The sequence below is a fragment of the Myiozetetes cayanensis genome, unplaced genomic scaffold (assembly GCF_022539395.1).
Source record: "Myiozetetes cayanensis isolate MyiCay16 unplaced genomic scaffold, myiCay2020 scf435, whole genome shotgun sequence".
NCBI lineage: Eukaryota > Metazoa > Chordata > Aves > Passeriformes > Tyrannidae > Myiozetetes > Myiozetetes cayanensis.
In genome coordinates, this window is record NW_026087671.1 from 1983 (window position 1) to 20077 (window position 18095).

At 43.6% G+C, this 18095-nt stretch overlaps 1 protein-coding gene across 1 annotated transcript in view; it reads left to right on the forward strand.

The window, feature by feature from the left end:
* Positions 1–469: 469 nt before the first annotated feature.
* The window catches only part of LOC126648045 (ubiquitin-associated protein 1-like), a gene marked incomplete at its 5' end in the record, with an annotated part of 31419 nt that continues 13793 nt past the window's right edge, over positions 470–18095 (forward strand). The window contains 5 exons of the mRNA XM_050330709.1: positions 470–594; positions 4170–5090; positions 13792–13827; positions 14224–14421; positions 15871–15972. Coding sequence (XP_050186666.1) covers positions 470–594; positions 4170–5090; positions 13792–13827; positions 14224–14421; positions 15871–15972 — 1382 coding nt within the window. The remainder of the gene's footprint in view (positions 595–4169; positions 5091–13791; positions 13828–14223; positions 14422–15870; positions 15973–18095) is intronic.

The following is an 18095-nucleotide window of genomic DNA, read 5'->3' on the forward strand; positions in this document are numbered from 1 at the left end:
TGTATGCCAAAACTTGGATTTTAGTTTAGCTTAGCTGCTCTAAAGCAGGGGTTTTTAAAGGCTGTTTTGAATATAACAAAAAAGATAGATCTTTTTAGAGACATAACGGAATACAGTGTTCAGGAGAGCTTCGGTTTCCAGTTGTGTAGGAATAGTCTTGTCACAAGGGAAGCTAAAACATTTGGTATATTGACTTGAAAACCTGTTCAGTTGTTGGATTGTTGTGTGTTTGGGTTTTCTTTAGTAGTTATGAGCTAGAACATTACAAACAAACCAAAACAAAAACCTACCACCAAAAAACCAAAACTCAGGCAATGAAGTCCAAACAGATTCAACTTCCTTTGTATTGAGTCACCTGGTATAGTTTGGCCAGCAGAGATAAATAGCTCCCAAATACAGAAATGTGAGTCTTAATTGAATGCATTAAACTTGTAAGGTTTTTTTATATCATTTCTGCTTTTGATCTTAGGTCCTTTCAGTTATCTTGATGATGTCCCATTTAAGATAGGAGACAAATTCAAAACCCCAGCAGAGGTTGGATTACCCATTGGTTTCAGCCTGTCTGATTCTTCTAAGCTTGTCAGAGAAGCCCAGGTAAGTGATGTGGTTTGCCTTTCTGCTCTCTTCCCCCTGGCCCCCAACATGTGGTGCTATAAACTACAAGTAGTCACAGTTTGCACACATATTCAATGTTATTCTTGATGGTCCCATAGTGTCATTTTGTATGCCAGGCAGTAGTTGCAGTTAGAATGTATAGAAAGATAAAAATATGATAGGCTGTGCAAAAAGCTTCTACTTTTTAAAACACTTAATAACATTTATTTTACTGTATCTACTTCAAAAAAGCAGAGCATTTTTGTTGTAGTAGTTATAGGTCTAAATATTACCCTGACTAAATTTGAGTAGCATTTTTAAGAGGAAAAATGCTAAGAACTGATATACCCATGCTATGGCATGCTTGCAGAATCTTGTTTGAGGGTAACAAGTGTTTCTATGACCATATTTTGTGTTCTCACAATAGTGGGAGGAAGAAATAAATTTTTAGTTCTTGCTTTCTGTGCAGTTCTGAGTGGGAATTCTTTTCCAGCTGTAGGGCAAACAGGTTACAATTTGGTACATGGATGGCTTCTAGGTCTTTGAGGAGCATGTCTCTGTTATAATAAACTCATAGTAGTATAAAATCAATTGCTTTAGTGTATATGTTGAAAATCTAATCTCCAAATGCAGGTTGTGATACAAGAAGTCTAATTGAACTGTTTTCTTGTTTGGATCAATGATTTTCCTTGGTCAGTCCAAAGTGATGATTGTTTTAATTTCAGTTGTGACAGATGCTTCCTTTTTTATCTTTTTTTTTTTCTACCCTGCAACTCATCCACTGGAGAGCTATCTCAATTACCCCACATCATGGCTTTTTCATTATAACCATTAAATGATTACCTGATTGTCCTAATACACATATTTTCACTCAGTTAAGGTGGTGTGGGAGAGCTAAAGGAGACTCATGTCCTATTGCTGGCTTCATTGTGCTATGTCTCTATTTTCCTGCCAAGCTCAAGTATAGTATGCCAAATTGGACTGCAGCACCCTGCATAATAGGATGTGACTACCTAGAGTATGCATCTTGCAGTGAAATTTGACTTTTTTTACAGCTGTAGTGAGAGCTGTTAAAAAAAATAAAGTGCAGGGAAGCAAAATTGCCCAAAGCCATTTTTATATAAATACTCCCCTTTTTTAATATAAAAAAAGTATTTGGTCAGTTTTGATCTGTGAATATAACCATATACACACACGCACACACACACAAAAACCCCCTGATAGCTCTGCTCAGACAGCAAAGAATGTGTAATGAGTAGTGCTCAGCACTTCTGCCAGTGATTTGTTTTTCAAAATTGCCTTGCTGATAAATTGAGTATCACACCTCTTGGAGTCTTAGAGCTAAGGGAACGGAAAACTTTTATGCAGTTGAGACAACAGGTCTCCAGGATCCCACTGGAGCCTGCTATAAGATAGGAACACATAGTGAGTCCCAGAAAAGCTTAGTAGAGACCTAGCAAGCCTTACTGGTTTGTTACTCTTTAGAGATAGGAATTTGTATGACTTAGCGGTCCCATGTTAAAAGCACTTCTGTTCGGTTATGTGCCATTATCCTGGCAAGGGTATTTTATGACTTCTTGTGAATCACAGGTAGGTAATACCCTGGACTTAGGTTGTAGCCTGTGTTCTCTGAACATTTTGTGGTTATTTAAAGAGCATTTGAGGCTGTTAATTCTTATTAAGATATTAAAGCTTTAAGTAGATTTTGTCTGTTCAGAATTTTGTCCTCTCAACCAGGCTACTACTGTGACCAGTAAACTGGTAGTGAGTAGCTTACAAATGGCTTCCTGTGCTAACCTGTCCCTGAAGGAGCTGATGTTAAATGAGAAAAGCTTGTGAGATCCTGTCATGCCAGTAACTGCAGCAAATTTTGCTACTGCAGGTAGTTGCCATCATCACTGTAGCCAGTATAACCCCTTTGGCTGGTGAGCCACTGGCACTGGAGTAAGAACACCAATACTTCTTTAACTAGTGGGTGTAAAACTATAATATCAAGTCCCTTAGAAATATTTTAGGGGGAACTGAGTAATATTGTATTGTTCTTTGGATGCAAAAATACTCTGCTGTAGTCTTGAATGACTTGTGGAACTTGTGGACAGGAGGTAGTTCAGTGGTGCCAAATCTGGGTATGATTGTCTATCTAGTAGACTTGCCCTTGCTATATCTGCTGTCTTGGGGGGAGAAGGTGGGAGGGCTGTGAAACTGATCTTGGGATGATCAGTAGCTCTGTAGCAAAACTAAATGTAGGAAGGAGGCAAAATATGATATTCTAATCCAGACTATAGACAGGTTTTGGTGCTAGAGACTAAAGGAACTCCTTCTGAGGTCTTTTACGTTTTGCCAGTCTGTAAACCTACAGACAAGATATGCTGGGAAAAACTGATGCCTGTCCATGGTGTAGTGGGTTGAGCCTGGCCAGATGCCAGGTACCCACTAAAGCTGCTCTCTCACTCTCCCTCTGCAACTCGACAGAAGAGAGAGAAAAAAACCAGCTAAGGATTCATGAGTAGAGATAAGAGCTGGGAGAGCTCAGTTACTGATTACCTTCACTGGCAAAACAGACTGAAAGTGGGGATAGTACTTATATTTATTACTAACAGGATCAGAACAAAAGAGTGAGAAATAAAACAGTCTTAAAAACACCTTCCCCCCACCCCTCCTTCTTCCATGTTTTCCGTCCTCCCCCCCAGCGGTGCAGGGGGACGGGAATGGGAGTTATGGTCAGTTGTTGTTTCTGCTGCTACTCAGGGAGAGGAGTTGGAGTCCTTCCCTGCTCCCATGGGGTCCCTCCCACAGGAGACAGTCCTTGATAGACCTCTCCAGCGTGAGCCCATCCCTCAGGCAGCAACTCTTCCCAAACTGCTGTCCCATGGATCACTCCTCCATGGGGTCAGTCCTTCACAGATGAGCTGTACTGGTGTGGGTCCCCCACAGGGGCCATGAGTCCTACCCAGGAAAAACCTGCTCCAATGTGGGCTTGCCTCTCCATGGGCCACAGGTCTCCGGCAGGACCCTGCTCTGTCTTGGGCCTCCCACAGGGTCACAGCCTCCTTCCTGCATCCACCTGCTCCAGCATGGGAGCCTCCATGGGCTGCAGGTGGGTCTCTGCACCCCAATGGTTCTCCATGGGCTGCAGGGGCCACAGTTCTGGCACCTGGAGCACCTCCTCCCCCTCCTTCTGCATTGACCTTGGTGTCTACATTGTTGTTCCCATGTTCTCACTCTGCTCTTCCCTGTCTGGAATTCCTTCTGCATCACATCCTTCTGTTCTTAAATATGTTATGTCAGAGGCGTTACTATTGCTCCTGATTGGCTTGGCCTTGGCCAGCAGCAGGGAGTCCGTCCTGGAGCCATCTGGCATTGGCTCCATGGGACAGGGGGAGCTTCTTGCAGCTTCTAAGAGAAACCACCCCTGTAGCCCCCCCTGCTACCAAAACCCAGCCACAGAAACCCACTACACATGGTAATTCATGTAGCTCTTATTCTGTGTTACTTATGTTGCTGTTAGAAGTAGTGGCTATGATCCTTATAATTTATCTTTTTTCTCCTTTCCTTTCCCCTTCACCCCTGACCAGTATGACTTCTCACTGGAAAAGAAAACAATCAAGTGGGCTGAAGATATCAAAAAAATTGAAACTGCCCAGAGAGAAGCTGAACACAAGGCAGAAGAAGTGCTAGCAAACTCAGAAGCGGCTCCAGAGGACATCGCCAAATTGGGGTTCTCAGAGGGACCTTGCCCTAAAGTCATGCCTCCTCCTATTAACCCCATCCTTGCTAGCCTGCAGCACAATAATATTCTTACTCCCACACCAGCCAACAGCAGTGCTGTGAAGCAAAAGGTTCTCAGTCCACCTCATCCAAAAGCAGACTTCAACCCAGCTGATTTTGAATGTGAAGAAGACCCTTTTGACAAACTGGAATTAAAAACTATCAATGATAAGGAGGAATTAAAAAATATTCTTGAAATTCACGTTGGTACTACTGGGCCAATTGTTGCCCAGCTATTAGATAATACTTTGCCCAAAGGAGAGTCCATGTTGCAAGATGAGAAAGTTCTGACATCCATAGAAAGGGCTACACTGGACTTCAAACCCCTTCACAAACCCAATGGCTTTATCACTTTACCGCAGCTGGGAAACTGTGAAAAGATGTCCTTGTCTACCAAGGTGTCCCTGTCCCCTATCACTTCAGTGAGCAACATCAAATCCCTGTCCTTTCCTAAACTTGACTCTGATGAGAGTGATCAAAAATCATCAAAGCTCATGAGCACTTTCCACAACACTACCTGTCTCTGCAATGGTGCTTTGCTCAGTTCTTTGCAGACCTGCACTGAGAGTAAAGCCAATGAACTGAATGGACACCATCTGGTTGGTCTTTCTGCTCTAAAGGAGGACAGTGGCATGGAGACATCAACATTATCCTCTTCATCCAGGCTGCCTTCCCTGGCTGCATCAACAGTTTGTACAGAAGAATCATCTCAAAGCACAGCAACTATGGTAAACATACAGTGGATTAGAATTGGGGTTGCTGGGGAGATGTGGAGGTGCAGAGGCAGATGTTGCTTCTAAAATGTCCTGTGGTTTTAGGTTCATTTAATGTGGGAGAGTGTCATGGTTTTGACTCTGGTCAGATTTCAAATTCCCGCCAAAAGCTGCTACAGCACTGAAATCATCCTCCCTCTGTGGAGCCCCTGGTGGTCTAGTGGTAAGGGCGCGGCGCTATCACCGCCGAGACCCGGGTTCGATTCCCGGTCAGGGCCACTCCCGGGCAGGTGGGGCTCGTTAGCCCTTAAAGGCAACCCACCTACGTCCTAAGGACCTCGCTGCCACCGTCCAAGCTCGCTTGGCCCCGGCAGATGAACCTTAGGATTAAAGGGTGGGCTCAGTTCCGCGCACACTGTCTCACCTAAAAAAAAATCCAATGCGCAGGCTGGAAGGTGTAAAGACCTTCCCCGGATCTTCGCTCGCGAAGACTGGCCATTATTATTATTATCCTCCCTCTGACGCTTGGCAGAGGAGAGGAAAAAAAAGTAGCTGAGGAATTCTTTAGTAGAAATAAGAACTGGGAGACTCTCTTACTAACTAATTTTCATGGGCAAAACAGACTCAAAGGGGATAGAATTTAAATTTATTGCTAACAAGATAAAACTAAGAGAGTGAGAAATAAACCAGTCTTAAATAAACACCTTCCCCCCCTCCTCTTTCTTCCAAGTTCTTCTTCCTCCCCCCAGCAGTGCAGGGGGACGGGGAAGAGGGTTCAGTTGTTTGAGTCCATCCTTCGGCAGCAGCTCTTGCCAATCTGCTCTCCTGTGGGTTACTCCTCTATGGGCTGCAAGGGGACAACTTGCTTCACCATGGTCTTCACCACGGATTACAGGGGGGCCACATCTCTGAGTCCTTTCCCTGTTCCCGTGGGGGTCCCTCTCACGGGAGACAGTCCTTGATAGACCTCTCCAGTGTGAGTCCATCCCTCGGGCAACAGTTCTTTCTAAACTGCTGTCCCTTGGGTCACTCTTCCATAGGGTACAGTCCTTTACAGATAAGCTGCGCAGATGTGGGTCCCTTACCAGGGTCACAAGTCCTACCCAGGACTACTTGCTCCAGCATGGCTGTTTCTCTCTTCATGGGCCACAGGTCTCCAGCAGGACTCTGCTCCATCTTAGGTCTCCCACAGGGTCACAGCCTCCTTTATGCACCCACCAGTTCCAGAATAGGCTCCTCCATGAGCTGCAGGGGGGTCTCTGCACTCCAATAGTCTTCCACAGGCAGCAGGGGTCTTGGCTCTCAGTCTTTCCTCTGCTGGAGGGGGAGAGGGAGGCCCCCTGGGCCCCTCCTCCCCCCTCCTGGAACTCTGACCTCAGAGTCTGCTTATTATCCCATGTTTTCCTCCACTCTTCTCTGGGCTGGAATTTCTTCTGCGCAACAAACTTTCTCTTCCTGTGTTCTTAAATATGTTATCACAGAAGCGTTATATCATTACTTCTAATTGGCTCAGCCTTAACCAGCAACAGGAAAGTCTTTCCTGGAGCTGGCTATCATTGGCTCTTTTCATAGGACAGTGAAACTTCTAGCAGCTTCTAACTGAAATCATCCCTATGGCCTCTCTACTACTAAAAATCCAGCCACTTGAACCCACAACAGAGAGATGTGTAGATCATGTGTGGTAGTTCCTCTTCATTTATGTTGCAAATTGATCAGTTAAACAGGTCTTCATGTTGGCAGTTCTGAACCTCAGATTATTACTCTGCAAGTTCCCCCATATCTGATATTTTTAGACCAATTCTGGTGACTTTCAGCTTTTTGGTACTTGTTCATAGTTGCACACTATTGAGATAAGCATATGGGATCTTTGTACAGTCCTGCGTTTTGTCTTATCCAACTGAGATCTATAAGATTCTGAACTGGTCTTAGGTTTTGAATTAAATATCTACTAGATTTGTTCCTTGGCTTGCTTATATGTTTGCTGGAAATAATGGGAAATGCAGGCTTTTCAAGGAATAGAAGCAATCACAGATTAAAGAAACACATGTGTTGTGTCATTCAGGGGAGAAAAAGTGCTTGCAATTGACCTGGAGTGAAAGAATTGTCTTTTGGATTTTTTGTGTGTATGGGTTTTGTTGTTGTTGTTTTTTTAACATTTAATTTATTTATTTTCTTCCTGAGATACTTTTAAAATATAACCTTTTAAAAGGATGAAAATGATGGTGGTCTGAAACCTGGTATTTATCCTCTTCCTTGTAAAGGAGGGGGGAAGGATTGCTTTGTGGATACCAAAAGCAGCCTTGAGGATCATCTTGGATCACTAATGTTACAGTTGGTTGCTGTACAGCTCTGAGACAGGAGTTTGATGGTTCATTTTCTCAGACTTGTAGCGAGTTCCAAAATTACTTTGAGGACACTTAACTTCATGCCATTTATTGTCTTTGTGAATAAGAGCAGAAATTTGAGTAAGTGTTGTGGTTTAACCCTAGCCAGTAGCCAAACCCCACACAGCTGTTCACTCACTCCCCTATCAGTGGGATCAGGGAGAGAATCAGAAGGGTACAAGTTAGAAAATTCATGGGTTGAGATAAAGATGGTTTAATAGGGAAAGCAAAAACTGTGCACACAAGCAAAGCAAAGCAAGGAATTCATTTGCTAGTTCCCAGGGGCAGGCAGGTGTTCAGTCATTTCCAGGAAAGCAGGGTTCCATCACACATAACAATTATTTGGGAATATAAATGCCATAACTCCACATCCCCCTCCTTTCCTCCTTCTTCCCCTGTCTTTATACACTGAGCATGATGCCATATGGTATAGAATATCCCTTTGGTCAGTTGGGGTCAGATGTCAGAGCTGTGTCTCCTACCAACTTCTTGTGCACCCCAGCCTAATCACTGGCAGAGCAGTATAAGAAGCAGAAATGGCCTTGATGCTGTGCAAATGCTGCTCAGCAATAAAAAAAAAATCTATGTTATCAACACTGTTTCCAGTATACAGCCCCATACTACGTACTGTGAAGAAAGCTAACTATATCCTAGCGAAAACCAGCACATCAGTAAGCTTGTGGATAATTTTTTCCCCAAAGAACCTAAGATCTGGATACCAATACTCATGAAGCCTAGTAAAAGCTGTATAGTCAAATCCTCTAGCTGGCTCTAAAATAACCTGGTTGCTTCTGTATGGTGGAATGATTTACAGACTCCTGGCTTGATGGACAGAAATCGCTTTATTGCTAATGATCCAGGGGTTTTATCTCATTCACTTTCAACTGGGAGTGGTTAAGCAAATTAAGGCAGAACATAGCTGCAAGCCACACATCAATCACTCTCACAGGCTGGCCGGCCACACAGACACCGCACAGACACCACACACACAGACCTTGGAGTTTCAAGTTGCCCTACACTCCCCACTGTGAGCTCAGCTCCATCCCTGGACAGTAAATCAAGGCTTTAGATAAGCAATACAAGGTCATCTAGACATTTCCCAGGCCTTCCTTTTCTTGTTCTCACACTTGGTTTGCTATACTTCTGTCCAATATAAGTGCTGCTTCAGTGATTCTGTGGCCTTACTGACATACTGTAGGTATGTACTCTGAAACAAGTGACACAGCTGCTCTCCTGTTGCTCTCGTCTCCTTTTAGACATAGGTAAATGCATTATTAATTGTGAATTACAGTATTCTGACAACTTGTGTTTGTCAGAGCACAGCAGAACAGTTGTTTATTGATGACTAGAACAAATTTAATACAGTAAACTTTGGTAGAAGCAGCAGTGTGCTGAGCAACTGCTCACTACTACTGCTACAGATCACAGGTTTGAGAGGTGATTATATGTAGCTCAGAGGTGAAATCTTGAAGTATGACACATCTCTGGGGACTAACATGAAAGATCACTCACAACTAGATAGATGGGCATTCAGATGATCACATTTTCACTCTAACTATTCACATCTCTATGCTGCATTAAAACTTATTAAAGACCAAGAGAGGAGGTATATTCTCAAGAATACTGTAAGGAAAGATACAAACCAATAAACAAACAAAAAATAGTCTTATTAGGAGAAATAATAAAGATCTTCCTTTGAAACTGTTTCTACTTTGAAAGTAGCAAACCAAGAAATAGGTATGCCAACAGAACTAGTTCTTTCTGTTTAAATTCCAAGACTTCAGAATGTACTTGTTTCATATTACCACAATATGGTCCCAGTGGCTGGAAAAGGACAACTGAGTTGCAAGAAATTGAATCACAGGATCATTTAGGTTGGAAAAGACCTCTCAGCTTGAGTCCAACCTTTGACTGATCACCACCTTGTCAAGCAGACCAGAACACTGAGTGCCACATCCAGTCGTTTCTTGAACATGATTTGATTGGAAGTAAATGTAACAAAATTTTGAAATTGAAATTGTTTGAAATTGAAGTAAATGTAACAAAATTCCTCAGAATGTGAAAATGATAGAAGGAAGTCACAGTCATCTCTCTGACTGGGAGCAGAAGGGTCATGCATCTCTTCAAGGTTACACAACAACATGCCTGTCCTTTTTAGAAAACCTTGGGACAATTATATATCCCAGTGTATTCCACAGTGATTTTTATATAGAAATTTTTTTCTCACAAGACTAGAAATTTTAACTTTGGATTTGGAGTTAGCACTGGAGTTTATGCTTTACCAGTGAATTGGATCTAGGGTTCTTTGGATGGAAATAAACTTGTGATTTCTCTGAGACTGCACTGATTCTGTTCTGGGCGGTCCCCTCTCCTCAGAGTGTTTTTGGTGGGGGTTTTTTGGTTGGTTGGTTTTTTTGATTTTTTGAAGCTCACTAGTTTGCTTTTTGCAGCTTTGGCAGAGTGGAGAAATGACTAGTGAAGTCAGCAGGTTGGAATTAAACAAAGCTGATCAGATACCCGATTAGTATGAAGCATTTAAAGAAATGTAGTTGCAGGAGAATGGGGTACAAAATATATATTGCTGCAGTAGCATGATGCATACAGGCACACCAGCTGCAGACAGGGCTCCCGGCCTCTGTATGAAGTTCCTAAAAGTAAGCACAGTGTGCAAGCACATACTGAAAGCAATGCACATTTGCTTCTTGAAGGGCACTGAAATGCAAGTTTGAGATGTAAAGGGGGCATGGCTGCTAAATGACCAGTCCTGGTTTTGTCCCCTGCAATTCCTTTATGTGTTTCCCTCCTCTGTTGGAAGTCACTGACCACAAGCACAGGTTGTCAAGCTCAAGTACACTGAGGAAGAGGAGGTGGTCCTGGACTCTTGAATCTCTGGTGTCAGAAGCAGTTTTGGTCTTCCTGTCTGCAGCATTGACAACAGAGCATCATCCTTCAGTTTGATAACCAGCTGATTTCAGGGCTACTCCAGAACCCCATTTCACTGTATCTCATATTCTTTTTGTTTTGGCAAAAGAACCTGGAGGAAAGGAGGTGTGTGAAGAGCTCTGAACCATGAAGAGAGGTTCTTGCATACACCAGTCCATCAGACCAAACATAATTTCTTGGGCTTTGTGTCCTAGAAGATAAATTCTTACCCTGGAGATGAAAATGGGCAGAAATACAGAACAAGGCCTTCTTCCCCCCTTCCTTTTCCTCCCTCCCCCAATAGATGGAATTTGCCAAAATCCTAACGTATATTCTCAAAATTGTTTTTCTAGAAATAGTTTTTTGTTGTGTTTTTTTCTTTTTTGCTTTTTCTTAGTTTGGGCCCAAAGAAAGCTTTTCTGAAAGAAGTGGAAAAGCTTTCAAGCTTCTATATTGGCTTAAAAAGGTATTAAGAAAAGGCAATAAACAGAAGCTCTTAGTCCAAAGTAATTTCTTGCAGTCTAATTTGATTTAAAATGCAGGAAGACTTTTAAATGGATGAATTGAAAAGGGAAAAGTTCTGACTTTACACTGCTGTTATCTCGGGCAAAGTAGTATAAAGTAATGGATTGGTTCTGCCCTCTGGCAGCCTGGTTCTGCAGAAATGGAGCAGGTGTACAGCAAGGAATATTACCCAGCCTTGTTGGTGTACTGAGAATGGGACCAAGTGTTGGGCATTGGTAGAAAAATCACATGCTCTTTTTAGCCAGTGTGCCATGTTCTCATATATGGTGGTGTTGTGGATAAGTGATTTAGGTCACTTAAAGAATATGATCTAAAGTATTAGCAAAAGTGGTTTTAATATGAATTTTCTAAAAGTGCAACTTAAAGTTTGATGGCAAGGTTCACTCTATTACTTATTACATGGTGTCGTGGGTTTGCCGACCAGCCCCCCTGGGGCTGAAAATAGTTTTTCCAGGTGAATTTCCAGAGCAAAGCCAATCAAAAGTTTTAGTAATGCCTCTGCCAATTACATATTTAAGAAAACTGAAGAGAAGATTTGTGGTGCAGAAGAAATTAGGAGCCATGTAGGGGGAGGTGGAAGGCCTCAGGTGTGGGCCAGGCCTCCTTCCTCCCCCCGGCCCTGGGCTGGGGGCAGGTGTGGCACTGAAGCCCCTCTAGCCGAGACATGTAACAGAGTGGAGAAAAAAACTCTAGAGAAAAAAACTGCTGCAGAAGGAATTCCAGGCAGAGACAGAGCGCAGCCTCCAATGTCAAAGCTGGCAGCCAGAGGAGATAGAAGAGTGAATGCAGGTGAATGCATATGAGTGCACAAGAAGGCTGTGACCCTATAAAACCTAAGATGAAACAAAGTCCTGCTGGAGACCTGTGGTCCATGGAGAGAGAGACCTATGCTGGAGCAAGTCGTCCTGGGTAGGACTTGTGATCCCAGTGAGGGATCCATGATGGCGCAGCTGAATTTGTGACCCTGAGGGACAGCAGAGAATGGAATAACTGTTGCCCCAAGGTGGACTCACGCTAGAGAGGTCCATCAAGGACTGTCTCTCGGGAGGAGGGACCCCACAAGAAACAGGGGTGGATTCAAAAGCCGTTATCTCCTGTAACTGTGGTGAAGACCATGCTAAGACAAGTGCCCCCTTGCAGTCCATGGAGGACCCCACAGGACCTGGGTAACCCCCAGCCTCTGGTCTTAGCCCAGGGGTGGGTAGGCCCAGCCCTGAGGTCGACATAGAAGAGAGAGAGAGAGAGAGAGAGAGAGAGAGAGACAATTCCAGCTGCGACGAGTCAGAGCTGTCATCCTAGAGATAATAGAGGAGGAACTTTTGAGTGCTGCAAAATTGTTTGGAAGACCTGTGGCTCTGGAAGTGGAGAGGAGACTACTTCTCCTCCTGAACTGATACAAAAGGGGGAGGGGTATTTCTGTAAATACATAGCACTTTTACCTAGTTAGAATTGTTCTATATATAGTTCTTTAGTTTTTATCTTGATAAGTAATAAATCCTAATATTATTCTCCCCACATCAGATCTCTTTTGTCTGCATAAACCTTCTCTCAACTTATAGCAATTGTGTGTGGGGTGAGAAAAAATTGTCCCAAAGCAAACCCACGACACATGGATGACACATATGAAGACAAATTGAGTTAGAATTGAGCTAGAATGATTTACACAGAGACCAAAGATGCAAAAGGGTAATGGAAACCCTTCCATTGAGTCACGAAGTTCAGAGTGGACCTCCTTGCTTTCTAAGCTTCTGACAGAGCTTAGGTGCGACTAGGTCCAATTTTAGTATCAGACTTGGATGACAGTTTATGTCTAATTGAATTAGCTACATGGATTTCATTAGTATTAATTCAACATGCTATCAGTCACTTAACAAGGATCTGTTGTGAATTAAAGGGTCTCTCCACCTCGGGTAAGGAATCTCAAAAATTGAGAGACATCCCATCTCAAGGGGAGAGTCACTGGTGTGCAGTCCAGTTGCAACTTAAAGAGAGCTCAAATTGGACTCACCTGAAGATCTGTCCTTAGTAGAAGGTCTTTTTGCCTCAAGGAGTAACCTTGAGAAGCATCCTAGCTCAAGGGGAGATGACCACCCTGCAGCCACACTGCCTAGCAGGGATAAAGTGGTTGGCTCATAGTCAAATTGCATATGATGGGAAAAGTATGCATGAGACTCCTTGTACCCATAACTTTCTTTGTCCCTTGTTTAATAAGTCTTGGAAAAGCCACATGCTATTCATGTGTTGATTGCACAATCATGTTCCAAGCTCATATGCATCTATGTTCTCTGCTCCTTTGTGTGTTTCATAGAGCTACAGCTCAGACCTTTACGTCCTTTGGAACCTGTACCAAACTACTGCAGGTTTAGTTAAGGAGTTTGAGTGCATCCATCACAGGTGTATCAAATGCAGAGCTTTGAGTAGAAAAGAGGTATATGTTTCTCTTACTCCTTCTCATGGTCAAAAAAAATTAAGGGAAGTCTCTAGGCAATGATTTTAAAATTATTACTATCAGGCAGTGTAGCCCTGGGTCAAGCTGAACAGGAGCCAGCATGTTACACTGAGCTTTGTGAACATGTAGAAGTTACAGTGACAGAACAAAAAAACTTACAATTATTATGAGAGGGGACACATCCTTCTTGAAGTATAATCTGGTTTTGTAGAGTGCTGAAAGAAGAAATTATCTTTATGATGTCTATTCAATAACTACACACAACTGTGTAATGTCTGCATCTCATATGTGGAAGCCTGATCAGACCACAAGTCTCCCTAATATAGTAAACTTATTCCCAAATCTCTCCCATAAAACCCTTCTTCCCCAGCTGTAGCAAATTCTGTTCACTAATGCATAATATTTATAGTCATCTTATTTGTGTGTTGTCCAACAGATACACCCAGACTACAAGGAAACAGAAATCCCTACGGTAAGTTCCCAAATACCTGAGTGCTTGCACTGGATCATATTTCTGAAAATCTCCAGAAATAGTGTTCCTTTGAGTACAGAAAATCATAGGTGATGAGTAAACTTGGGGTAAAGGAAGCAATCTGCATGCTTCCACTGAGGTACAGGGTTTGACTATATCATAAGGTTGGGTATCTAAAGGTTTTCATACACTGGTAGGAGAGGGTATATTGGAAAGAATCTGGGTTGTTGGTTGTTTTGAGGGTTAAAAAAGTATGTTGGGAATCAGACTATGCACACTGTTAGGTTTCATCCTAACAGTAACTTCCCAAGGGCAGTCTAGAAAGCCTCTTGGATTAATTACATGGGGTATCCTGGTTCTACACTATCACCTCAGCCTCTGGATTTTCCCCTTTAGGTAACGCATCAAAATTTCCCCGTGTCTAAAGTGCCCAATAACACCAACTGCACAAAGCGGTCAGGTGGCCCCGCTCCTGAACTACAGCAGGCCCTCTCTGCTAGCGAGAGGCAATGTGTAGAGACGGTTGTCAACATGGGGTATGCACCTGAGGACGTCCTGAAAGCCATGAAGAAGAAGGGGCAGAACATAGACCAAGTAAGAGCTTGTGCAACAGGGAAGAAACCCTTGATTGGATGCTGATTATGCTGAGAAACAAACTTGGGTTTGCAAAATGGATAGGGGGGAATATATTTATTCCAACAAAGGGTTGCAGCCTGTATCTGCTGGTATATTAACCACTAGAGAAGTTGCCACCTGTCAGTAAAGGCTCCCAAAACAAGAGTGTCTGCACTTCTTTATGATGAGAGACTGAGTTTGCCACACCTGTGGATGCTGAGTCAGAGCTGCACTGAGCTTGGGATGGGCCCTTAGCTCCACATGAAACTGGGAGAGGTACTGGGCCTTCCCAGGAGCCACAAAACCATCTGAAGGAAGCTTAGCATGGCTCTATGCCATGCTTAGTGCCATGTGACAATAAAACAGCCAACTTCCCTTGTTCTGAGAATGGGTTGCAATGCTGATGTCTCTCCTTGTAGAGAGGGATTTGCCCTTGCAGTCTTACAACATCCCTGAAAGGCTCTTGCAAAGCAGTGTTGACCGACTTTCTTTTGTGTGCTGTGTCGCTTCCTGCCTCATGCGTTGCCTCAAATGCTTGCTAAAACCAGGTCACTGAGCATAAAGCACTGCAGGGTGAAGCATGGGTTTGGATCTTGAATCTGCTTCAAACAAACATTTTAAAGCAGGGAGAGTGTGGCCAACTTTCTGTGTGGGAAACCCTAGGTGGGCTGTGTGGAGCGTTGCCTGGCATGACTAGGACTGTGCCTGTTGCCTGAGGAGGAGGAGCATCCCACTGACTCCTTATGGAGCTGATCTGCTTGCTGGCTACCTACACATCAAGAATGATTTAAGCTGTGTGCTGGAGTGAACTGTAGTATCAAATGGAAAAAATGTCCCTTAGGATAGCAGTTTTAAATCCTGCTGTATTTGCAAGCTGCATTCTTTTGTGTACCTAGCATTACCTATCTGACCTTTCCCCCTAACTCTCAAAACTGAGGACAGATAAGAAATTTGGCAGTGGTTTCTGTGTCTGTGAGCTGGGATTTGCAGCTCACTCACCAGTATGCTGAGTTGATCTTAAAAGGCTGACTGTTTTCGGATTGCATCAACTCTTGTGTTTGTGGATGTCTGAGAGGAAGCTACAAGCTGACACATATTAACTGCTGAACCTACAGTTTCATCTTAAAAACTTGTAGTATAAAAAACACAGTTAAACTTATAAAGATTGGCTTGTGAGACTGTTTTGACTAGAGCAGAAGATGATGTTCAGAGCTGGTGGGAGAACCTAGGAGGACAGAAGGGCTCGTCTGCTTTCTCTGAACAAGTTCTTGCATAAAGACTGTCTCAGATCTACTAGGAAGGACTTTGTCCCTGGTGAAGCCCAGGGTAAAGTTGTGCTGAGCTCCTCTGAGTGTATAAAGATGGTATTTAGCCATGTGCTGCAAATGCTACTCTGCAAGCTTAGTTTCTTTTCTTCATTCCCCACAGGTTTTGGATTACCTGTTTGTACATGGACAGCTTTGTGAGAAGGGCTTTGATCCACTTCTTGTTGAAGCAGCTTTGGAAATGCACCAGCGTTCAGAGGAGAAGGTGAGGGAGCAATGTGTGCTAGAATAGAGAGAGTGTGCAGTTCCTCTGGCTTTTGTGTAATGCTGCCTTATTTCCAAAATTGACTGCTGAAGGACATCGCTGTGGTGATAAAGTGAATATGTGTTAAAGCATTAGAATTATTCTGTATTGCTTTATCATTCTCACTTGAATGCATTTTTATGGGGACAGGATTTCTTCAAGACCCTGATTATTCTGGTTGTAATGTTTTGAACCCAGAGTTCTCTTGTGGGCGGGGTGCTTGGTATAGAGACAGTTAATTTCAGAACCAGCAAATTATCTTTCAAAACGTGCCAACCTGCCCTGGTCGTGAATTTTCTCCCTTGTACAAATGCATCTGCCTGGCTGCTCAGCAAATTGGGTTAGTGCTCTCTCTTGAAGAAGATGGAAAATGTTTTTTGAGGTCTGGTTCATTGTCTGACTGTTTTAAAACCACCAAAAATACAGAGGCAGGAACAGGTAGCCAGCTCAGAAGACAGCAGGATCTTTTAAAGTTTGACTGTCTGTTGTGTGCCAAGTTATTATATGAAAGTTTTAGAGGTACAACTCAACCCCCCCCAGACATAAAATCATAGAATGGTTTGGGTTGGAAGGGACTATAAAGATCATCTAGTTCCAACCCCCTCTCCTTGCCATGGGCAGGGACACCTGGAAGCTGGCCTTGAACACTTCCAGGGATGGGGCAACCACAACTTCTCTGGGCAAGCTGTTCCAGTACCTCACCATCCTCACAGTGAAGAATTTCTTCCCAATATCTAACCTAAACCTACCCTCTTTCAGTTTAAAGCCATTCCCCCTTGTCACTACATGCCCTCATAATAAGTGCTTCTTCAGCTCTCTTGTAGGCCCCCTTTAGGTACTGGAAGGCTGCTACAAGGTCTCCCCAGAGCCTTCTCTTCTCCAGGATGAACAATCCCATCTTTCTCAGCCTATCTTCATAGGAGAGGGGTTCCAGCCCTCTGATTATCTTCATGACCCTCCTCTGGACTCGCTCCAGTGAGTCCATGTCCTTCCTGTGCTGAGGACCCCAGAGCTGGACACAGTACTCCAGGTAGGGTCTCAGGAGAGTAGAGTAGAGGGGCAGAATCACCTCCCTCAACCTGTTGGCCACACTGCTTTTGATGCAGCCCGGTATATAAATGGGTTTCTGGGCTGAAAGCACATATTGCTGGCTCATGGCCAGCCTCTTATCCACCAGCACCCCTAAGTCCTTCTTGGCAGGGATGCTCTAGATAGGTTCATCCCCCAGCCTGTATCGATACCGTTGTTTGCCCTGACCCAGGTGCAGGACTTTGCACTTGGCCCTGTTGAACTTTATGAGATTTGGACAGGCCCACCTGTCAAGGTCCCTCTGGATGGCATACCTTCCCCCCAGTGTGTCAGCTGCAGCACATAGCTTGGTCTCATCAGGAAACCTGCTGAGGGTGCACTCAATCCCACTGTCCATGTCACTGACAAAGATGTTAAACAGCACCAGTCCCAATACTGACCCCTGAGGAACACCACCCGTCACTGGTCTCCACTTGGACACTGAGCCCTTGACTGCAACTCTTTGAGTGTGACCATCCAGCCAATTCCTTATCCACTGAGTGGTGCACCCATCAGATCCTTGTCTCTCCAGTTTAGAGACAAGGATGTCATGTGGGACTGTCAAACGCTTTGCACAAGTCCAGGTAGATAATGTTAGTCATTATTAATGTCATATATATGCCTTTCTTGGACTTGGTGATGAGCTTGCAAACAGAGGAAAAACAATGTGAAGATGGGAGAAGTGACCTAGTTCAGTAAATGGATTTGCTACTGGCTTAACCCCAAAAGTGGAAATGGTTAGTCTCCTGATAATTCATTGCAACCTGTTTTGGGTTGGTTTAATTTTGTCATCATTACCCCAAAGTGGAGTGGAGGTCCTGTAAATGGCAGAGGGTCCATAAAAGTCTGATCAGTCATTCACTTCTTGTTACTTTATTTTTTACAAAATTCAGGGAGGATTTGTGGTTTATGTTGGTAGTATTTTACACAGTGTATCCAATAGGATTTGTGTTAATCCCACAAGTTTGCCCTAGATCTGAAGAACCATTTGATAGCAAGGGCTACTGTGCTGTTCC